General features: G+C 42.2%; 1 protein-coding gene across 3 annotated transcripts in view; it reads right to left on the reverse strand.

The window, feature by feature from the left end:
* JAKMIP2 (janus kinase and microtubule interacting protein 2) overlaps positions 1–24361 on the reverse strand; it is a 56326-nt gene that overhangs the window by 16845 nt on the left and 15120 nt on the right. For 2 of the 3 annotated variants that reach the window (XM_008140683.3, XM_028146031.2), the window contains exons 4-15: positions 23359–23457; positions 21832–21978; positions 21016–21156; positions 18595–18651; positions 17443–17562; positions 15946–16074; positions 8756–8839; positions 8027–8089; positions 5387–5485; positions 4118–4216; positions 2492–2545; positions 1560–1625 (exon numbers count right to left, since the gene is read on the reverse strand). In XM_008140683.3, the coding sequence (XP_008138905.2) occupies positions 1560–1625; positions 2492–2545; positions 4118–4216; positions 5387–5485; positions 8027–8089; positions 8756–8839; positions 15946–16074; positions 17443–17562; positions 18595–18651; positions 21016–21156; positions 21832–21978; positions 23359–23457 (1158 nt within the window). The remainder of the gene's footprint in view (positions 1–1559; positions 1626–2491; positions 2546–4117; positions 4217–5386; positions 5486–8026; positions 8090–8755; positions 8840–15945; positions 16075–17442; positions 17563–18594; positions 18652–21015; positions 21157–21831; positions 21979–23358; positions 23458–24361) is intronic. The other variant, XM_008140692.3, reaches the window with a different exon arrangement.

Raw genomic sequence — 24361 nt, forward strand, 5'->3', positions numbered from 1 at the left:
CATTTCAGATTGTAGTAAGCTGATTGCTTGCTCTTGGTTTCATTTAATTTATAACAAGCTTTATATGCAGTTAGGAATTAAGGAAGCATCTCAAGGGACATATATAGTTCTCATTAGACCCAACCATGTATACATGACTCTCAACTATGCGCTGATTTTCAAGGCACCCTGAAGACAGCCAGTTATCAGACTTATCTACCTGCTCTTTCCTCTTCTTTCACTCTTCCTACCATTGACCAGGTTTAGACACAAGGGGGCAGAGCACACTCTCAGGCTGGGCTTTCTGAAGGAGCCTGCAGTGAGCTACCACCAGGTCACAGAATCCTTTGGAAACAATTTGCATGTACACACCCAAGGAAAAGCCCATAGAAAGAGCCACATTCCAATTTACTGCCTCTCAATTGTTAACACCACAAGCCCAAAAACGGCATTACTTGTGCTAAAGCCCATGATACCGAACCTAAACTTAACATCTGACCTAATTGCAGTTGTGACCTTTACCGGGAATATAATCTCAGTCAACCAGTCCTGGATTCTCTGGACATCAATGAGGTCATCTGTCCCTGGAGCGCTTCTCTCTTCCCCATAGGCTCAAGAGGCAACCTGCATGATAAAACCTTTGCCTGCCTTCCCCGCAAAAAAAGATGTCCTGGCCTAAAAATACTGGTTTATTTTCTTTTGTTAATAGCTCCCTAGCCCCACCTTTCTTCCTATAAAAGCTTCCCATTTCGCACAACCTCTAAGAACACTGTTGTAGTTGCTAGACGGGATGCTGCCCAATCCATGAGTCGCTTAAAAAGCCAATGAGATCTTCAAATTTAAGAAAGTGCCATATGATTTCACTCATATGTGGAATCTAATGAACAAAATAAACTAACAGACAAAGTAGAAACTCATAGGTAGAGAACAGACTGACAGTTGTCAGAGGGGAAGGGAGCTGGGGGACTGGATGAAAAAGGTGAAGGGATTAAGCAAAAACAAAACAATACAGAACAAAACATAACAAACAAAAAGAAACCATCATAGACACAGACAACAGTATGGTGATTACCAGAGGGAAAGGAGGGTGGGAGGGAATTGCCAGAGAGTAAATGGGGGTAAATGGTGACAGAAGGAGATTTGAGTTGTGGTGGTAAACACACAATGCAATATACAGATGATGTATTATAGAATTGTACACCTGAAACCTATATAATTTTACTGATCAATGTCACCGCAATAAATTAAATAAAAAAATATTCAAATATACTCGGTTGAATTTTATTCTAACAAAACCCTTCTTTATCAGTTTTCCATCTTGGTAAGGATTGCTTGAATAATGTAATTTAGAAGGTTTTCCGTTTTTAAAGAATTCTATTTTTAAGAGACTTCAAAGCAAGAATTATCTATCCACCCACCCCAAATCAGTGTGTAGACTTTATTTGGTGTGTGTTTTCATTCTATTTGAGCTGTCTCACCCTGAAAAATAAAATCTTTATTAGGTATTCAATAACCCTCCCCTACTTTTTTGGTGTTAAGGCAGGCACGGAGATGATTTGAAAGTCAGTACAATTTATTACCTTCTCTGCCAGGGACAGCACAGTGCTGGCCTGAATTATGGCCACTTGTTCTTCATTTCTTAAATTCTGTGAAAAAGACAGAAAAAAACATAAGCCGAAGACACTTCAGATATTTACATTTTCAGAAAACATTGCCTAAGTGCTTGCTACAGACACAAATGCATGGAACCTTAACATATGTTCTATTTAGTAATAATTCTTAACAAAGAGTTCATTGAAAACCTATAAAAAGTATATTGTGAATTTCTTATACCTCTCAAATACTGACTTGATTTTGTTTCACTATAAGAATCTTCATTCATAGTCATGTTATGAGAAAAGCATAAACCAAAATGAAATAAAGAGTAATCTCTGCATGGCAGTTTCATGCGATTTCATTGATAATGTTCTCTCCTTTGACAACTGTTTAAGGGGAAAAATGGTGTAACTCCTCAACCTACATGTATCATTCATCTAATATCTCCAAGAATAGTCCTCCCACTGAATTAATATGCCTGGACCCTGCCTGGAAGGTGTTTTTGAAAAGAAAAAGGACTATAGCTTCCTGGTCCATTTTTATGTGGCTGCCACCAACCCTACTATTTAGCACCATTTGCAACTGCATGACTGATTAATTTCACGTTGGATGCCTCCAAGCAACAGTCAGAAGGCAATCAGCTTTAATCACTGCAGATGTGGTTGGCATTCAAATCAGAAACCTGCTCATGAAAAGCATTTTACCAGTTCCCATTTCTGTCACTACCTTTCAGAGATCCTTACAATCCTTTAGCCAAGTTGTCTGATAAACTGTTGATTCTCTCTGGAGAGCTACATCTTTCAGTGCACATGGCCTCCCACCTGCTATTATTTCACACGTGACACATTGGCAAGGAATTATTGCCTCTTGTTAGGAAAATTCATATCTTTCCTGCACTTATTTAATTCATACTTACCCCATTGTCACCCAAGATATCAAGCTGCTTTATGAGATCAGGGATGTTCACATCCTGCAAAATCAAGGAGATACACTCAAGTCAAAGACACAAATGTGGCTTACCATTCTTCCAGTGCTCCAAGCATAATATAGAGAAGACATTTTAACCCTGCAATTCCTTAGGTTTTCAATCAGGCACGCCTGGTTTTAAATTTCCACTGTGCTTCTTATAAGCTGTGTGAATGTTGGAAAACTACTTAACAGTTCATTCTCAATTTCGCCAATTGCAAAATGAAGGTAAAAAATACCTCCTTCATAGGCTGATCTTGAGGAGAAACAGATTATGTACAAAAGAGTCCAGAATATAGTGAAGGCTTGCATTCGCTCATTAACTTTTTTATAATAGTTGTCCATTTTTTTTTCAGTCATGGTAGACTTCAGATATAAAGAAAAATAATAGGTAGTAAATATAAATAATAAGCCAACTTCATTCTAATTAATGGAATTCTGACTTGGTTGAGATTTTGACTGCCACATAAACTATAATGCAGTTCCTTTTTTTATTGAGCTTTAATTTCATCTTTTGGAAACAGCTGATTTTTACTATAATCCTGACATCAGATTAAAGCAAGTAAACTCCATTTGAAAGAGTTCCTTTGGATATAAATGACATCCACTGGATTATGTTGTTTATGATTTATCGAAAGAAAAAAGTATCCAAGGAAAAGATGAAGCGAAGTACTTTCATTTAATTAGAGCTGAATAAAAAATTACTTTGCTTTTTACCTCATTAGTACCACTTTCTCCTCTATGTTCAAATGCAGTATAGCAGATCCTACCACAGGGGAAAGTCTAGCTCATTCTCATAGGCAGAGAGAAGGCAACTAACGCAGGATATTTGGCAGCTCAAAGTGGGAGCAGGAAGGGCCATGCAGAAGGTAAGGAGAGGCCAGGAATAGCGGGGGCTTCCCAGCTTCACTTCTGGAATAGATATTTGCCATGTGATTTCATTACATTGAAGGACAATATTGGTCCCAGGAGATGGAGCCATCTCCATTCAACCTTAATATTATTTTCAATGTATTCCAATATCACTACAGATAGAAGTATATTTTGTCGAACTGAGCACAATATGTTATAAACTTTCAAAAGAGAAATCTTCCCTAAATTAAACATACCTAAAGAGATGCTGACCTAGACAATTTCAAGGTCTCTTTTAATGCTGAAATTCCAAGATTATGAATTCCACAGCACTTACAGCCAACATCACAACAGAGGGACTCAACAAGTACATTTTTACCCACATACTTGAAATATGTTTACTGAAGTACTGAATTCATTGGATATTTCCTCTAGATAATTAAAGGTCATTATATTAATATTTTGAATTCATATTCTTTATGTTACTCCGTTCTAAATAATCATGGCTTCCTGTGTTCTTTGTTGTTACATTTCACTCATCTGTCACACATTTATTTTATGTTCTACTGATTTTCCAATGGACATGACTACTTTCAATTGTTACCCAGTTTGTATTAAAATGACATTCAGTGACCGAAAGACAAAAGTCATGAGCAACGCCCCCTTTTCCAATTCCCAGTTGTTCTACTTTCTTACAAACATAAAACATCAAATATCTGCCTACCTTGACACCTTCTTTCATACAGTAGATCTGGAGAGCACTCACACCATCTGAGAATGGGTGAATTTGTAGATTAAATGGAGGGGACCGTCTCTCTCTTTCCTTGAAATACAGTGGAGAATATATGGGCATTAAAAAAAAAAGCAACAACTGATTAAACACTAAACCAGTTGTCTGCTATTTCAGCAGTGTATCAATATGACATTTGGCACACACAAAAAAGTACTCAAGATGTTCATGCTTAAATTTAATGGAAAGAACTGATTTGTCAACAATGGTATGGAAGGGAATTTATATATGGTGTCACCCAATCTTGCAAATTTTTTTGATCAGGGAAATGTGGGTAGTGGAGTTGCAATTCAAACTATCTGAATATTTAGAGCTTTCAGGTATCACAAAGAGTTATCTTTTGACCATGAAGTTTTATGGCAGCTAACAGACTTTTGCACATTCAATCCACTCAAGCTTTATGAATAAGATATTGTATATGTGCTACCAAAGACAACTCTTTTTCATTGAAGTATACTGGACTGCTAACTCTATCCGGACCTAATTTGAAAGAGCCTCAAGAAGAAATTGTTTGCAGAATAAGAGAAATAAAATAAGAATGTTTCTTATCCTTTACATTTCAACATACATTCAACCAGATCCTAAGCCAGATTCTGCATGATACAATCAAAATCTTATTTAATTGATATGTTTTACTTAAAAAACAAAAACAACTCTGAAATTTGGTCATATTAACCAAAGTATTTCCCAAAAAAAGTTACCTTGCTTCTTAGCTTTTGGCATAAATGCACTATAGACTAAAAAAGTTGACTGACAAATTCAAATGTATAATGATAAAATAATTTTGCATATAGTACATTTTGAAATATAATTCTTAAGGTGACCTTTTTTGAGTCAGAATTAAATGAAGGATGGAAATGATTATTTAAAAGCAATGAATCATTGATGAAGTTTGAAATCGATTCTTTAAATTATTTAAAATCTATTCATTAGTCTTGTTCATCAAGGCATTAATAGTGCTGAAAAAATACAGTATCTGGGCAGACATCCTGAATTGCATCAATGCTTTACCACTCACTAATCACAGGACTTGGGCGACGGATTCAACCGTACTTGCCTCATCTATAAAACCTTGATTGTGGTTGTGAGGTCCAATGAGAGTATACAGCTGAAATGCTTAATTCAGCACCTCACACAAAGCATGTGCTCCGTGTGTGTTAGCTGTTATGATTATTATCATCATTATGATCATCATTTCCTTACTTCTAGCTCTAGGTTTCGAAACTCCAGCAGTTCATTCTGGTCTCTGGCATCCTGCAGTTCCTGTTGTAACCGGTGATTTTCTGCCTCCTGCTTTTCTATCTAATAAAGTAAATCCTAAAGTTAGGAGAACATTGCCAATACAACTTTACAAAGCAAGCATAGACAGCATTCATTTACTCAGTGAATAAATCATCTAGAAAAAAAATCCCAAGTAGATGTGACTATGGCAAGTATTTGGCTTTCCTTCTAGTTATCCTTCAGTTGAGTTTTTCAGGTCATAGAGGAAAACACCAGAGGACACCTCCATTCATTGAGATAAAGTCTAGAGACCCTATGAGTAGTGGATCTGAGGGTACTCATTATGGCCTTGTTGGGGATTCCAGAAGTAGATTTAATGGGGTAAATAATGGAAACCTATACCTCTTATTTCTGGAGTTACAAGTTGTCAGGAAAATAATTTTGAAAAAAAATCTCTGATCATAGACAAATTTTGCTGAATTCTAGTTACCTTCAGAGTAAAGCCAAACTTCTCTATATGGAATTTAAAAACCTTGATATTCTGGTTACCAGGTAGCTTTCCAGTTTTAAATGTTATCACTCTCATCTCAACACATTCACACACTCACATGAACACATACACACTAGAATCTAGAAACCCAGATCTACCCCATGGACTGACTACTTCAGGAACTGTCTTTGCTCATCTGTCTGCCTAAGAGGGGTCCCCCCACTTCTTTTCTAGGTGAGGAAATTCCACACTTCCTTGAACACCAAGCTCCAACATCTCCTACTGTAAGAGCTTCCATGTCTACCCATTCAGAAATAATAACTCCTCCTCTGTCTTCCTATAGGGCTGTCCTATAGGACTTCTAGTATAACCTGAGGAAGCATGGAATTAAGTTGGTTGTGTATGAACATGCCTCACCCTATGACAGGGTCCATGTCTACAAGGAATCAACAAATTTCATGATCTGCAAATGGGTATGGGCTGCCTTTGATATTAGCTATGTGGGTAGACATTACAGTAATTATTTAAAACCTTAAAGTAAAAAATAAAAAACAGGGGCTTTTCAGCATAGGATGGATTTTATTTTCCCAAGTATACATACTTGAAGTAGGATGCTTTGCTTTATTGTTGTTTCAGTTCTGTTTCACTCTTAAAAATCTGAGCTCAACATTCTGCTTTTAGCCCAAATAAATCAAGACCAAATGAAAACAGACAGAAGACATAATGGAAATTATTTTTTAGATGATAAAAAGATGTAACAGCATATTACTGAGCATCTCTGAGACCACTAAAGTCCTCTTTTTCTCATAGCCTCATGATACACAAAATTTAGAGGAAAATGAAGATGGAAAAATAGTGAGCTGCGTGACATTAATTCAAGTCAATTCAAGTTTTTTTACACTAGATTGTTGTGGCCAAGTAAATTTTTGAAAGTTTTTGAAGTTGACTTAGATCACAAAAATATTCTACTTTCTAGCATCTTGGATTGGGATTAGAGATGGGATATTTGGGGAAATTCCTGGTTCTGGTGTTTAGTGCTAGCAAGTAGATAATTGGTTTGTAGGTTGTAATTCACAGACCAGAGCCAATGTGTAATGAGGTTTCTTTGTAGGGACGCCTAACCTTTCTGAGAGTATGAGTTCTCTGTCCTGAAATACTCACCTACTTTGTATCTATCAGTCCTGTCTCTAATCATGCAGAAAGTGAGATAGGATGTCCTAACTCTGCCAGGCCAGAGGGGAAGGAGGACAAGTATCTTTTTTCCTTTCTCTGTGGTTAATTTCTATTACTTGTCAAAGCTAGTAAATATTGGCAGAAATTATTCTAAGATAATTGCTATATAATTTTGGGTAGACCTACAGAATTATTTCCCTTATTCCAATGGGCTTTCAAATTCTGTTTTTGTCAAGAAAAATATAAAGGATTATGTTGCAGTTTTTAAATTATATTTCTGGAAAGTGAATACCAAAGGAAAAGCCACCTTTCAACTTAAAATGATCTGTTATATTTCATTGCCCCCAATCAAAATAACCTATCAATTGGGACTAAACCAGCCTTTTGCATCTTGATTTGTTGAACAAAATCCTGGACATGAAATTTTGTGCTTTCGAGGAATCATTTCCAAAGTTGTTTTATTAAAAAAAATTAACAGCCAAGTTGAGCAAAAAAAGACTAAAAGTGAAAACTGTCTGTGATAGGCTGCAGCACAGTATTGGAGTCATAACTGGTCACTTCCTTGCACAAAATAACAAGTCCTATTCACAGTGTGCTTTTTGTAGATGGACAACCATATAGGATGTGTGCACGTGTGGGTGTGTGTGTGTGTGTATATATATATATGTATGTACAGCATATATACAGTATATATATATATGGTTAACACATCAATAGGTGTCAAGGATCATATCCTTTTGCGTCGGCGCAATGCCCAGCACAGAGCCATGCACACGTGCCACTCCACTGATGGTGATGGCGGTGACAGGGATGCAGTCGAGCACGCAGCAGAGGAGAATACAGCGCCGAGAAGCCACCCCTTCCCTTGGCCCCTGTGCCACTCCTGAGAGGACCCCTGCTGCTCCTGGATCTCTCATCATTGTCTCCTCTGCCCCACTAGGGTATTGCGCCCAACATACCTTTTCTAAAAGCTCCTGGTTTCTCTTAATGAAAAGTTGTTTATCTTCTACCCAGTGTGAATCCTGTTTGACAAAGAATATCGCGCAGTCAGCATTTCAGAGTGGCACGAAAGAGCCCGTGTTGTCAAACCACTTTGCCAGAGCTGTCTTCTTTTCACCCAGTTTGTTTGCCTGCCAACCACTGGTAAATGACACCCACCCCTGCCAGCTCCTTATTCAAAGACACTGGGGCCAAAGATGCCAGGAAAATTTAACCCCCTTTTCATTGTCACTCACTACCTCTACCTTTTTCAGTCTGAATAATCCAGGACCAGCCTTTTGGGGACTCAGAAGTGACCACACAGGCAAAAAGTGACAAGGGTCAGAATGCACACAGGCTAGATACATATGGATGGAAAACATTAAAATGCAGAACCATAAATGTAGCATAGAGGCAACAAATGCAGCTGCAGGGGTGGGTCTTTGTCTTAGCAGTTTATGACCACTCTAGGCTATCGGTACAGGGCTTCTCTTCCTCTGGCATTCTCCCTCTTGCCCAGCCTCATTCGCTGGTGTAGCTGGGTTCACGCTCTGGCCAGAAAAACACCAGGGACAGAAACATAGCGCTGAACATTCTGACACGTTTGAGAAAGGTCACTGTGGAGAGCCAAGCCGTGTCCTGGGTGTGGCCCATGCACAAGGGTGATCTAGAGGAAGGTCAGATTGAACTGCCAGCAACCAAATGCCTACCTGCCCTTTCTGAGCCAGGGTCGCTTCCAGATCTTCAATTTTGGCTTTATACCTTAGCACCTCTGCTTGGAGCTGTTCTTGAGCCTAGTGAAATAAAAAATCCAGAACTTAGTAAGTAAAATGGTAATTCAATATTTTTCTTCCCCTCATCTTCCTTGATTAGAACTCAACAAGGAAAATAGAAGAAGAATATTCTATGACCAAAGAATCCCTTAAAACTATTTTTATGATTCTAATTCTTGCTTAAAACTTTCAGTGGCTCCTTTTGCTATTGGGTTAAAATTCAAGCTCTTTAGTTTGGGATTTGAGATTTCCCGTTAAATTTCCCATCTTTTCCCACTGTTCAGGAACACCACAGTCCACCCCTTACTTGCTGGTGATCTCCCTGTCTCCTAAATATGCTTTGTGAGCCTCCAACTTGCTCTCATTTGAAAAGCCTTCTCCTATTTTGCCTCTCCAAAATCTTTCCATTCATTCATAGCCATCTTTGTGACCTAAATCTAAATCCAATTATTTATGTATGTATGTTTCCATGTATATGTCAAGTATTGTGTGTATTAATAGTTTTCATCACTGATCTTTTAAGGAATAACCCTACTTCATTTAGTGTAGTAATTTATTTTTAGATACTCTTGTATTTTCTCTGTTTATGATTCTATATTCTGCAAAAATTAGGTTTTGTTTTTTCTGAACATATATATATTTTTCTCTTCTCTTATGATCTGCATAAATTCTTTGTTACAAAGGTGAATAAAGTCAGGAATGGTAGGTATTCTTTCCTTATTCCTTATTGTGAGGAGAATATTTATTTGGACTGTTAAATATTATATTTATACTAGAGGCTCGGTGCACGAAATTCGTGCACTGGGGGTGGGGGTGGGGTTGTGTGCCCCTCAGCCCAATCTGCACCCTCTTCAATCTGGGACCCCCTCAGGGGATGTCCAACTTCCAGCAGTCGGACATCCCTCTCACAATCCGGAACCGCTGGCTCCTAACCACTCACCTGCCTGCCTGCGTGATTGTCCCTAACCCCACTGCCTGCCTGCCTGCTCACCCCTACCTTGATCTCCTGCCAGCCTGATTGCCCCTACCTTGTCCTCCCCTATCAGCCTGATCACCCCAAACTGCCTGTGCCTTGGCCCCCAGTCTGGCCTCCCTCTGGAGGCACCACCCCCATAACCCCAATGCTGCTGCCACTGCGGCTTTGTCTGGAAAGATGTCCGGAAGACAACCACTCTAATTAGCATATTATCCTTTTATTAGTATAGATTTGGGGACCATTAAAACCATGCAGAACTTGAAGAAAACACATGGCCCTGGTCAGTTTGGCTTAATAGAGAGAGCATCGGCCTGTGGACTGAAGAGTCCAGGTTTGATTCTGATCAGGGGCACACATGCCTGGGTTTTGGGCTCAATCCCCAGTAGGGGGCCTGTGGGCGGCAGCTGATCTGTGATTCTTTTTTTTTTTTTTTAATATATTTTATTGATTTTTCACAGAGAGGAAGGGAGAGGGATAGAGAGCTAGAAACATCGATGAGAGAGAAACATCGACCAGCTGCTTCCTGCACACCCCCCACCAGGATATGTGCCAGCAACCAATGTACATGCCCTTAACCGGAATCGAACCTGGGACCTTCCAGTCCGCAGACCGATGCTCTATCCACTGAGCCAAACCGGTTTCGGCTGATCAGTGATTCTTATCATTGATGTTTCTATCTCTCTCTCCCTCTCCCTTTCTGACATTTTAAAAATATATATTTTTTAAAGAAAACACATGAGCTTCACTTTGGGCTTTGTCATCTTACAATATCCTTTGTGCAGTGTTTTAACTTCCCTCAACTTTCCTTTACCCACCTTTAAAGTGCAATCTATTTTGGGGAAGATGATCAGGAAAGTGATTCCAATGGGTAGAAGTTTTTTTTGGAGGGGATGGGTCATGAAGATATTTAAAAATTGAGCATGGTGATGGTTGTACCACTCTGAATTTACTTTAAAAAACCAGTTCATTGTACACTTTAGGTGACATGTACAGTATATGGATATTTCTCAACAAAGCTGTTCTTTTATTTCTTTTTAAATAAAGACCAGTCTTATAATCAATTGCAGATGTTTACAGAGGCCCCTCAAGATTTGCTCACCATGTCCCAAATCACGGCTGTGATTCCCAGTTGCCTCCAGTCCTGGTGGATCTGGATGGTGTGGTTTGCAAAGGAGAAGGTGGCAAGAGGCTTATGGAATTTCGGCAACCCCATTCCCCCGGTCTCCTCATAGGGCACCAGGGCCATTCCCACTGTGCCAGCTCTGCTCCCTTTAACCTGTTGGGCAAAAGAATCCTGCGTGCTCTGGCCAGAAAGTGCATTCTTTCTTAGGTGGCCCGGATGCTTTTTTTAAGGTCGTTTTATGGATTCAAAAGAATAAACAGAGATGTGGAAAGCTTTTGTCAAAATCCTTTTACATGGTTCTTCCAGTGTCATGGGAAATGAGATGTGGCTCTGAATTCATCCCAAAGTGTGTCTTTGGGCAAAAGCACCCAGAACGGCACAACTCCTGCAGAATGCCCCACACACTTTGCTGTCAGGATTCAGGGGGGCTTGAGGGTGAGCGAGGCGGCGGTGCCAGCACAGGACCTGGGAGAAGGTAGCGCTTTCTACACTGCCCAGGCCACGTGGACTACAGCAGTACCCGCCCAGGTGGGCAGGGTGTTTCTGCTGTTTTGTTTTGGTCTGGCCTCCACCCCGTCAGCCACAGACCTGTGCCTGCACTGAGACTGAATGCTTTGATGGCCCTACATTTTGGTGGACAGTGGATGCACTCCCAGAGACTGGCAGTTAGACTCTGGTGGCTTCTGAGTCCCTTGTGGGGAGAGTCCGGCCCTAGGTCAAGAACAGACTCAGGCGTCCTCGGCCAGGAGGCCTCCTTGGGCTAGGGGCCGCCACAGTTTGAAGGCTGGCCATGACCCCAATCCTGGCAGGGGTCTCCTCTGGGGTGCTGGCAGGCCTGGGCTAGGGCTGCAGGAGGTTTAGAGGCTGGTCACGCCCCCGATCCTGGTGGGGATCTCCTCTGGGGGGCTGGAAGGCCTGGGTTAGGGTCACTGGTGGTTTGGAGGCCGGTCACACCCCCGATCCTGGTGGGGGTCTTCTCTGGGGTGCTGGCAGGCCTAGGCTAATGGCCACCCTGGTTTAGAGACTGGTCACGCCCCCAATCCTGGTGGGGGTCTCCTCTGGGATGCTGGCAGGCCTGGGCTCTGGCGCCGCAAAGGGAGAGGTTCCTGAATCTGCTTCCCACACACCTAGGCTAGGATACATCTTGTAGGAGGCGGCTTTAATGCCCGGGGTCGGTGACCAGGTCCTCCGGAGCCTCGCTTTCTGGGCTGCAGTCCCACGTCTCCCAGTGCCCCAGCCTCGGATGCGCCCATGCAGTTGCCCCCACCATCAGCCACCTCAGCGCAGGCCACAGCAGCTGAAGCCAGCCTCTTGGAAGCCAGGCCACCACACCCACCACCTCTAGTAGCTCTCCGCTGCTTGCTCTCTGTGCCCTGTCCACTGGGGTGGGGGAGTGCTCCCAGCCCAGAGGCCCTCCCTCCCTCCGCAGCCTGGCTTGGGAAGCTGGCCTCATGCTGGGGCTACTATGCCAGCATGCCCACTCGGCTACTATGGGTGCGACTCGGGCCCCCACGGAGGCCAACCTGGAGAACGTGGACCCCAGCTCTGCATCCGGCTGCTGCAGATGGCCTCGGTGGTCAACTACCACCTGCTCCTTCCACTGGCTCCATTGATCCCTCTCAGCACCAGCCATTTAGGCGAGGGTGGCGATTACCCAGGGACATCACCCCTGGAGCGGCTGGCTGGGACCGACCACGCCCCCTGGGTCGCGATGGGTCCCGGGACCCCCGGGAGGCTGCTGGCCGTGCCCGGCCACGCCCCCCCTGGGTCGCAATGGGTCCCGGTACCCCCGGGAGGCTGCTGGCCGTGCCCGGCCACGCCCCCCCCACCCACGGGTCGCGATGGGTCCCGGGACCCCTGGGAGGCTGCTGGCCGTGCCCGGCCACGCCCCCCCGGGTCGCGATGGGTCCCGGGACCCATGGGAGGCTGCTGGCCGTGCCCGGCCACGCCCCCCGGGTCGCGATGGGTCCCGGGCCCCCCTGGAGGCTGCTGGCCGTGCCCGGCCAAGCCACCCCGGGTCGCGATGGGTCCCGGGACCCCTGGGAGGCTGCTGGCCGTGCCCGGCCACGCCCCCCCGGGTTGCGATGGGTCCCGGGACCCCGCGGAGGCTGCTGGCCGTGCCCGGCCACGCCCCCCCGGGTCGCCATTGAACCTGGGACCCCCGGGAGGCTGCTGGCCGTGCCCGGCCACGCCCCCCCGGGTCGCGATGGGTCCCGGGACCCCCGGGAGGCTGCTGGCCCTGCCCGGCCACGCCCCCCCGGGTCGCGATGGGTCCCGGGACCCCGCGGAGGCTGCTGGCCGTGCCCGGCCACGCCCCCCCGGGTCGCGATGGGTCCCGGGACCCCCGGGAGGCTGCTGGCCGTGCCCGGCCACGCCCCCCGGGTCGCGATGGGTCCCGGCACCCCGCGGAGGCTGCTGGCCGTGCCCGGCCACGCCCCCCCGGGTCGCGATGGGTCCCGGCACCCCGCGGAGGCTGCTGGCCGTGCCCGGCCCCGCCCCCCCGGGTCGCGATGGGTCCCGGCACCCCGCGGAGGCTGCTGGCCGTGCCCGGCCACGCCCCCCGGGTCGCGATGGGTCCCGGCACCCCGCGGAGGCTGCTGGCCGTGCCCGGCCACGCCCCCCCGGGTCGCGATGGGTCCCGGCACCCCGCGGAGGCTGCTGGCCGTGCCCGGCCACGCCCCCCCGGGTCGCGATGGGTCCCGGGACCCCGCGGAGGCTGCTGGCCGTGCCCGGCCACGCCCCTCGGGTCGCGATGGGTCCCGGGACCCCCGGGAGGCTGCTGGCTGTGCATACCACGCCCCTCTAGGATTGCCATCACTCACCAGGACCCCGGGAACTAAGAGGATTTGGCACCGCCATCTTGGTTTTCTCAATGGCCAGTTGGGCCACCCGGAGTCCCGCCCCCAGCCTCTGGCAGGCCCAATCATGGGCATAGCGGAGGTGCGGTCAATTTGCATGTTTCTCTATTATAATGTAGGATTTATCAGGTTAAAAAATGCCAAGCTTAATTTTGCTAAGAATTATTTTAACTTTGAATGGGTGTTGAGTATACTCTATCTTTTTTCTTGCATCGAAATAATTTTATCTTTTGTTTTCATTGATACTATTTCATCTATATTATATTGTCTATTTTTTATATATTTTTTTTATTTCTACTTCTTTGAATTTACTGTGTTGCTCTTTTTCCAACATCTTGATTCATTTTAGACTATTTTGCTTTGAATGTTGTGTTTTTTATTTTATTTTATTTTATTCTAATAGCCAGAGATAAAGCTAAATCTTTATTTAGATGGGAAAGTGAGGTAAGAGAAAGACAACTAATTTCTATATGACCAGCTCTCCAAAACACAAGGCATATGCTATTATTTTAATTGGCAATACTATATTGGTAAGAGTGCTTAATAAATGCTGATAATGAAAACCACAACTATTATAGTTATAGGACATAAATATGAAGGCACACACATATACCCCTTTCTGATGATTGCTTTTTTGTAAACATGTTTACTCATATATATGTATGTACATGTATATATGTCACCACTTAAAAATATATAACTATAATATATATCCTTTCCCACTAAGCAATTAACAGTAGGTCCTACAGCACCCCTCAGCATACTCTACCAGTGGTCGGCAAACTGCAGCTCGCGAGCCTCATGCAGCTCTTTGGCCCCTTGAGTGTGGCTTTTCCACAAAATACCACGGCCTGGGCGAGTCTATTTTGAAGAAGTGGCATTAGAAGAAGTTTAAGTTTAAAAAATTTGGCTCTCCAAAGAAATTTCAATCGTTGTACTGTTGATATTTGGCTCTGTTGACTAAGGAGTTTGCCGACCACGCTCCTGACCAAGGGTGGGGAACATCCAGCCCACAGGACGTATAAGGCCCATGGTTTAGCCCTGCCAAGGCATTAGGGGTGAGTTCATTAAATGTTTGACCAGATATATAGCAGGCTAATTTCTAAGTTGATGATTTTGTATGGCCCAGAAATTATGTTATAAATATCCAAATGGGCCCTTGGCAGAAAAAGGGCCTTCTCTAGACCCTCTAAATAGGAAGGAGGATAAAACCACTGGGTGATCACACTCCTTTTTGCCCCTTGTTAATTAATCTATGGGGCAGTTATGGCATGGTGGTTCTAACTCTGAACTCAGAAAGACTAGGTTCATATCCTAGCTGTAATCTAAGCTACATATTCTCATTTTAATTGAGCTAACTAAGCTACATTTAACTCTTCCTAAGATATTATTTCCACTCTTATAAAAAGAAGATAACAAAAGCATTTAATGCATAGGGCTATTTTAGGATTACATGATATAAATGTATATAACATGCTCAGCACAATGCCTGGAACACAGCAAGCACTAAATAAGTGTTAAATGTTAGTACTGTGTGTGTCTATTTTTATATTTTTTGAAATAGGCTTATGAGAGGCAGTAGTAAAAAATGAAAGGAACATCTGATCCAGTAAGACTTGAGTTGGAATCTCAGTTTCCCACTTATTACCTGTGTGATCTTGGGCAATTCAATGAACCTCTCTCAGCCTCAAATTCCTCTTTTACAAAATACCTGCCTTTGGGAGCTGTCACAGGGATTAAATGAGATATTGGAAGTGGAAATTCTTGGTAGGCTGTCAATGTAATGCTGTGTACTTATTAACTAAGAAAAGAAACTGGCTAACCATTGCTTTTGAAAGATAAAAGTGGTGGTGTGTGTGTTTTTTTTCCCAAGCAAGAAACTGAAAAAATGGATTATCAACATTCAATATTGTCTAGTTTTGAAAATGTAAGTTTTCAAATAGCAAGATACTCAACTATCTAAAAGAAACAAAAGCATCGATCCAGGCTGGTTCTAATGCCTCTAGATCCAAGGCTTGTTGACATAAAATATACAACAGTTCAAAAGCCGCCGAGGAGAGGAGGGCACATGGAAAGCTACCCTATTGATATTTTTATGTCCGTGATTCTTTGATGCCGCGAGAGCTGCATAAAAAGCCAGTTCCGAGCACTCTCCGAGACACACACTAACCTTGGCCTCCCTTTCAGCATCGATGATGCCTCCAGTCTGCTCCTGCAGGAGGGCATACGCTCTTTGGAGGGCCTGGTACTCTTTTGTTAGTTGTCGAAATCGTAGCTCAGATTCTTCAGCTGCTAAACTCTTGAGGTAGAAAAAGAAAAAAGCCGAAGAATAATTATGCTATGTTCAGGTTCTGTGTCCAATGTGAAATATTAACCTCCGTCTACTTTTAAAAAATTACCTTTACTGTTGAAAGTATTACAGATGTCCCCTCCCCGCCCACCCATTGACACCATCTGCCTCAATCCTGCCCCCTCCCCAGGCCTTCCCTGCACTATTGTCTGTTCATGTGCTATGCATATAAGTTCAGAAGTTAAAGGTTTGTTTGATTTTGAATTCTGTGTGACTTATTCTTAATTCTAAAGTATGTGGATGGACAAAAATACTGTAGTACTTTAGGAGAGGGTGTTGGGGGCTGGGTCAAAAGGTGAAGGGATTAAGAACTACAAATTGGTGGTTACAAAATAGTCACAGGAATATAAAGTACAGCGTAGGGAATATAGTGAATAATATTGTAATAACTATGTATGGTGCCAGGTAGGTACTGGAACTATCGGGGGGACACTTTGTAAAGCATATGGTTGTCTAACTACTATGCTGTACACCTGACACCAATACAAAATAATATTGAAAATAAATTATAATTGAAAAATAAAATTTAAAAAAAATACTGTAATACTTTCAAGTTGGATACCACAGAAATGCTTTACTATTTATTTTAATAAGAGAAGCATTTGTTTATACATTTCTAATTATTACCTCTTTGGGCTTGGGTTAACAGTCAATATTGGACCCAAATGAGAAGAATGTGTACCCTGATTATGGGTCCAAATTTGAGAAAATGATATTCATAGTTTTAGTCTCACTTGTTTTCAATACATTCATATCCAACAACTTCTTCCCCAGATAAATTATGAAAAACATAGTTTTACAGCTTAAGATCTCAAACTTTAGAGCACAATACAATCACCAGGGAGTTCTGGGAAAAATTCAGATTTGGGGGTTCCACCCTATAGATCCTGGGTCAGGAGCTGTGTGGTAGGGTCTAGGTGTTTTCATTGTAATTGAACTCCTTAGATGGTTCTGATGAAGGTGGTTGACAGTGCACACTGTTTAACAGTGTCTCAGATTATATCTACAAGCTTATTCCTTGGTTCACAGGTTCCCTCGCTGAAGAATTCGGGACAGTAACTTTTATTTTGAAAGAGGTCTTCAAGTTACAGAGCTGAGCTTTAGAGAATCTTGTAAAAGGGCTACATGACACAAGTGAACTATTTTCTAAAAGGTATCAAAATCAAGTGTGCTCTCAAAATTGGTCTGAAGTCTTATTTCACTATTATGAAATCATTTTGTGCTGTTCAAAAAGGAGATAAAGAAGTGAAATGCTTTCTCTCCCCCTTAAAAGAAAGATTTGGTGACATTATCACCAAAGACTAGAGAAAGGCTTACTTCATCTAAGTCATCATCGGGAGTAGCTGGTGTTCGGTCTGTTCGGAATGAGGCCATGGATGATGTCTCTGAGTCCATGGAGTCATCGTCATAACCAATAAATGGGTCCAAAACAGGCCTCTAATGGAGGGAAAGTACATATTTACTGACACAGGTAAAAGAGGGAAAAGTTGACACATTATTAAAGCACTGTCAACTGGCATACGTGCAAATGATTATAAAAGACATGGATCCTTTAATGCTTCCTTGATGAAATAAAAATATGGAGATGACCATAATAATTCCAATGAATGTTTGTCCCATATTATTCAATTTCTGTTATTTTTTTGGAAAACTCACTAATATTGGCTCTCTTCATAGAAACAGCGTAGCCTCTTTTATAGTACATTATATACCATGATGAGTTTATGTCACTTACTCCTTTCAGTATTTAAAACTAATCAAGGGACTCTGAAAGGCCAGGCATCTCTGTGAAGAGGATTATCAAATCTGAAGTCTTATCACCTAATTCCATAACCAAATGAAATGATGTCCCCAATAAAACCAAAAATCAAACAGACAAATTAAACAAGACTTTGTGATTTTATCTGTATTATAAAAACCCAGTGGCCCTAACACCGTAAAGACCAAAGACCGGCATGGGTGGGCGGGGCTGTGCGCTTGGCGAGGCACACTCAGGTGGGTGCAGCTGCGCGATTTCGCACGCTGAGCTTCTAGTTATTTAATAAGAGGCTACACAGATATTGGTGAATTGGGAAAATCATTACCCATAATACTGTGCAAGTAAATAATGAAAATAGATTAATCAGTGATAGGGTAGGTAACAGATGCTAATATTCAGTGAGAGACATCCAATCCTATGTGTCACTTGTACGTTCCTGGAGTATGACTCCAACTTGTCAGATAACCCTTTCTATGTCAAGCCTTCTGGCTTCCTAACTCAGAGAAAGTCAGACTAAAGCAAACCTTTCCAGGTTAAAATGTCTTGGACTTCTGAAAACTGTCAAGAGAAGAGATTTTCTTCTAGTAAATAAAGCCCATGGTTTGAATTTCTCAGGAACATCTGACTTATCACATCTTTGCAGGAAGATTCCTTGGCAAGCCTCACTTCTCTGGCTGTGGCAAAGCCTGCTAACCTAGTTTTCTCATTACCTTAATTGGCTTGGAACTTCTTCTATGCTTTCTTCTGCGGATGAGCTTTTCTCGGTCCTGGAAAACAGACCAAGGACTTTTCAGACCTTGAATTGGTACATTTTTCCTTATAGGTTTTGTTGTTGTTTGCTTTGTTTTGCTTTGCAAAGACAGAGTTGTTTTTCCCAGAGACATTACATATTTCTATTTAAGGTAAGATTATATTGCCCGACTGGTGTGGCTCAGTGGTTGAGCAGCAAACCATGAACCAGGAGGTCACTGTGCTATTCCTAGTCAGGGCACATGCCTGGGTTGTAAGCTTGATCCCCAGTGGGGGGCATGTGGGAGGCAACCAATCCATGATTCTCTCTCATCATTGATGTTTCTATCCCTCCCTCCCTTTCCATTCCTCTTTCTGAAAAAAAAAAAAAAAAAAGATTATGTTGTATAAATTTTAGCAACATTTGGGTTTGAAGCTTGAATGTTTTAAAAGTAAGGATACTCTACAACTTGTCCTAATAATCTATGTAGATCTGAGAGCCTCACAATGAGGAAGCGCACTGTGTTTCTAATCAGAATCCTTTGTTTTACACTCGTTAATCAAATAGCTCTGAAAATAGTTACTCATATTCTCCCAAAGCACAATGCTGCAGTTTTCTCAAACCCAAGATTACTTTCAATTTAAATGTTGAAAAAATATCATTTCACAACAAAGGAAAGCCTATTCTTTCTTTCAATCACTTGACAGGCATAGAAAACTACCTTAGACTATTCTTGGATCCTTGTTCTCACCCACAGCCTCTGGAGATGGGAACAGTGTCTTGGTTGAAATCATTTAGTGCAGTGATTTTCAACCTTATTCATCTCATGGCATATATAAACTAATTACTAAAATTCTATGGCACTAAAAAATATATATTTTGCCGATAAGACAAAAAAAAAATAGGTATAATATTGATTCATTCACACCGGATGGCTATTGTTGTGTTGGCTGTTGTCATATTTTTATTTGACAATCTTAGAGAAAAGAAATCAGTGTCCCTAGTCAGGTATTGCATGTTTCAAAAATTCTTGCAGCACACTGGTTAAAAAATCACTGATCTAGTGGCTTCTGAAGGGTGGGGGAGGTTTTCATTGGAATTTTCGGGGAAGCGAAAGTATATCTAGAGATAATGATTTCTTGATTCATTCTTGTGAATAGAGATATCCTGGGAATTTGGTGTTCATCTACTAAGTACTTCAGGTATTTACTGTACAAATTCAAAGGTAGGTGAAATAAGAGTCTGCTTGACATGCCTCAATGTGTCCAAATTCTGTAAGAAACTTTTAGCTTAAACTCAGGATGCTTAAAACCAAACTCAAGCCCTCGACTAGTGAGCCTGTGAGATTTATATGTTACGAAGGGTGTGGAAGTGAAGGGAGAGGCATAGCACCTCAGAAGGCCATGTTTGATAAATAAGCTGGTGTAAGTCATTGGTGTTAACCTTTCTGATTTCTCACTTTTATGTGTAAAAATATTTGATCATGCAACTTCAATACATCTGAAACTTTAAAAATGTATGCTTAGATTACCCTCCTAATAGAGTATATGCATGATAACATATACTCAGCACAGAACATCTTAAAAGGGTAAACCACAAGTAATCACATACAAAAGTTATCATCTTTTCTTCCCTGGGCTCTACATCACCTTCCTCACCCTATTGGGAGACTATTGCCTAAAACCCCCCATCACTAGTTCCTCAGGACCTTGGCTTGGACCTGAAGTGAGACTGACCAGAGGTGTCATTCACAACCTAAAGACAGAGAGTCAGAGAGGAAACCCAAAGGCATTAAAGGTCTTAATCCACAGCTGTTGGTAACACGGACTTTAGCCAGATGCAAATGCGAGTAATACTTGCTCTACCTGCTTCACAAGGTACTGGAGTCAAGGTCAGAAGATCTGGACTGCAATTTCAGCTCTCTCACTACTTATGATGTGGCTGCTCAACAAATATGTATTAAACTGCAACTATGTGCTAGACACTGAATTAGGAGTTAGGAAACAAGAAGCATATAGTCCTGTTATTATTGTACGTGAAATATTTAACCTGTAGGTCTCAGAATCTTACTGGAGGCAATTATAAGATATACCCACATGTCCTACCTACTCACAGTACAATGCATTTGAAAGTTTGCAGCTATTATTTGCGTTACCAAATTAGTTAACAAATCAATTTATTATAATTACTGGTGATCAGATTATAATTAGGAAGGTATAAAACAGTTCAATAATATGAAGTATTTTTGGAATAGAGTCTCTTGAACCTGTTTACATATTAAACACATGAACTTGGGCCTCTGGGGCTAATCCAAAATTACTAAGTGCTTCCAGTGTATGGTGGTGCCTTGGCTACTTGTCCTTGGGAACAGCTTAGGGTTCATCGATGGATCAAGACCTACCCTGGTGAGCTCATCAATAATGTTCTGTTGCTCAATGACCTGAAGTTTGAGAAACTCTGTCTCTTGTTCTTCATTAGCTTGATCGAGGTCATTCAGAGATTTTAATTTTTTCAAGGGTGGATGGGTTGTTATTTTTTCTCTCTGGATTGGAAAAGAGGAATGTACAGGTGGAGACTTTAAAAAAACCCAAATGTTAGAGATTAACATAAAACATCTATAGAAACTTTATGAGGCTCCAGCTAAATTTGAAAATTGCCCAGCTTCAATACACACACATCCCAACTAAAACTCTCAGGTACACTTTATCTGCTATAATCAGTCAAAATCATTGGCAATGTCTGGAGGTCTCGATAGCTATAGTGAACGTCTGTGAAGGAGTGCATTGGCATATGACTTGTCCATACATAATACAAAAGATGGCATCTATCCCCCCCACGATCGTGAAAGCTCTGAGAAGATGAGGGTACCACTGCACAGTTCTGTGAAGGGCACATCAGTGAAATTCTTGGAAGGAGGTGTCTGGCTGAGGAGCTCTATTGAAACTGCTTCTCTGTTTCAGCCCTTTTGCAGAGTGTGTGCAGATTCCTGGAAGCACTCCCACTGTTCTGCAAATTTAGAAACTCTGTAAAGTCCAGAGCCAGCAACCATCTTTTGCCTTTTTTTTTTCCCCTTAAAGTTTCCTTGCTTACATAAGGAAAAATCTGAGCTTTTATAAATAGCATTGTATTTAAAAAACAAAGCTGAGAGAGAGCAATAAGCCAGGTGACTGGGTAAGCTGAGAAAGGAAGCTGCGGTTTTAGAGTCCGGGACACCCACCATTTCGGAATTTTCCTTGGTAACGGCTTTCAGCTTCTCCTCCATGCGTTGCAGAGACAGCATCAGCTCATCGTTTCTCTTGGCGAGGCACTTGTTCCTTTCCAGGAGAGGTTTACACTGTTTTTCGGTTTCCCGCACGCGCTTTAACTGAGGAGGCACAAGTTACAGTTTCCTTGAATGGCATTTCATCACCTTCTTCATAACCCTCCAACAGTCTATGACCTTAAAGGTGGTGCTGCCGAGATTCTGCCTTTGGAAATGTTCAGGAAGAGGACTCGCACACCTGTTCCCCTAGACTCCTCCAGCCGAGGTACCCCGCTCGGCTCAGCCCCAGTGCACCCTGCTCGCACCCGCCCTGGGCCTCATTGGTGGGAAGAATCACACACACAGTCACTAAGTAGCACAACCAGGACCCAATCCAAGCCTGGTTGTCCCCGAAGCCCATTCTTTAGCTTGCCAAGTCTCCTGACTCACACTAAAGCTGTTTATTTTTAGGACAGTTTTATTGAGAAAAACAAAACAAACAAAATGTATTTCTGAAACTCTATTGATATTTGTGTTTAAGAATAACCAATTCTCACCAAGCCTTGGTAAAGTATGGTTGTGCTGTTACCTAGCCACAGTAAACTGTGACCATACTCTGGTTGGCCCCTTAATCTAAGGCAGGGTTTTTCAACCTCTGCACTCTAGACATTTGGGGCCAGATTTTACTTCTGTTGTGACAAGCTGTTCTGTGGATTGTAGGATGTTTAGCAGAATCCCCAGCCTCTGCCCACTAGATGCCAGTAGTTCCCTCCCAGTTATGACAACCAAAATGTCTCCAGATGTTGTCCAAATCGCCTCTAGTTGAAAAATACTGGTTTAAGTTTGTAAATGTTGGCATAGGGTCATCATGAACAGTCTCCCTTTTTCCTCTCAAAACTCCCATTTGGATGACATATTTTATGGTCACCCTATACATAATATATTTCCATGTCAAAGTTCTCATGATTACTTTATTCATTTCATACTAATGGTTCTGAATGTGAGTATGCATTGGGGGCGGGGGTACCAAAATAAGGAACGGGGAGGGGTGTATCAGAAATAGCTGAAAGGCTGTTTAAAGTACTCACTCTTGTTTATGAGAACCCACCATTTGGGGAATTGGTGAGATAGGAGACTTAGCTACCTATGAATACTTTAAAAAGCTCTAGTGATTCTAAAGCAATATCCCCCAACTCTGTCCTAATCGCCCTTTGAAAACTCCCATCTTATATCAAAGGCCAAAGCTGAATGTATATTTCCTGATAGAAGTCAGCATAGTGGGTAACTTCAGAAGGGCTCACAAGAAGCAGAGGTCTGAGATATTGGTAATCTTCCCCTTACTCATCTGGGTGGGGTTATATGGGAATCTCACTTTGCGCATAGTTACTGAATTTAACTTTATTATTTGTGGATTTTTCTCTATTGTTATACATCCATAACATCATATATACTTCTATCACATAATGCTTAACCCAAAAATAAAACATTCTGATTAGAACTCACCAATTCATTTCGTTCATCTCCAAGCAAGGTATTCCTGTCTTCTAATTTTCTTATAGTGGCATTCAATTCAGCCATTCTCTTTTGATTTCTCCGCAAATCCTACATATGAAAGTTAAAATGGGTAATTTGTCAACAACACTATTCACAAAATTTTGGAATACAGTTTATAATAGTAATAGGTTTATGTCTTTTCATCTGGCTTATGAGGTGAGAGTAAAATGATCTCTTATTCAGAGAAGAGCAAATATTTACCCTTTTTGAACCCTCAATATTTACCACTTGGATTTAAGACCAAGCCTAGTAGAAACTGCAGATGACTTTTATGTGGCAGCTACTCCCTGGAGCTTTGACTCCTGGCAGAGGGAGAGGTAGATGTCTGGATCAGCTTATTAAATCTGTGAGCTGTGAGATGACGATCATGTTGTGATTACATGAGGTTCAAGGAGCATTCTTCTGTTGTGGCTACATATTGCTTCCCACGGCTTAGACAGTATCCTGCTATGAAACTTAACCAAAGAGCTCGGCTGGCATGGCTCAGTGGTTGAGCGTTGACCTATGACTCAGAAGGTCACTGTTGGATTCCCAGTAGGGGCATATGCTGGGTTTGAGGGCTTGATCCCCAGTGTGGGGCCTGCAGGAGGCAGCTGATCAATGGTTCTCTGTTATCATTGATGTTTCTATCTCTTTCTCTCCCTTCCTTTTTGAAATCAATTTAAAAAAAGATATACTTTAAAAAAGAAACTTAGCCAAAAAGGGGATAGAGTATCAGGTAGAAATGGGGTTTGTAAATTCCTGCATATTCCTGGAGAAGGTCTGAGTGAGAAGGTTGGTGCATGACCTTCATGAGTAGAAAGAAACAGACTACAGGATAGCCATTGCTGGTATATTTTGCTCAGGGCAACTGGCTTCCTAACTGGCATAATTGTCATGGATCAGCTTACACACAGCAGTCATGGCTTAATTCTATTCTCTAGAGTCCATAGGACCATTATCATCATACTCT

This window comes from Eptesicus fuscus, chromosome 6, assembly GCF_027574615.1.
Source record: "Eptesicus fuscus isolate TK198812 chromosome 6, DD_ASM_mEF_20220401, whole genome shotgun sequence".
Lineage (NCBI taxonomy): Eukaryota > Metazoa > Chordata > Mammalia > Chiroptera > Vespertilionidae > Eptesicus > Eptesicus fuscus.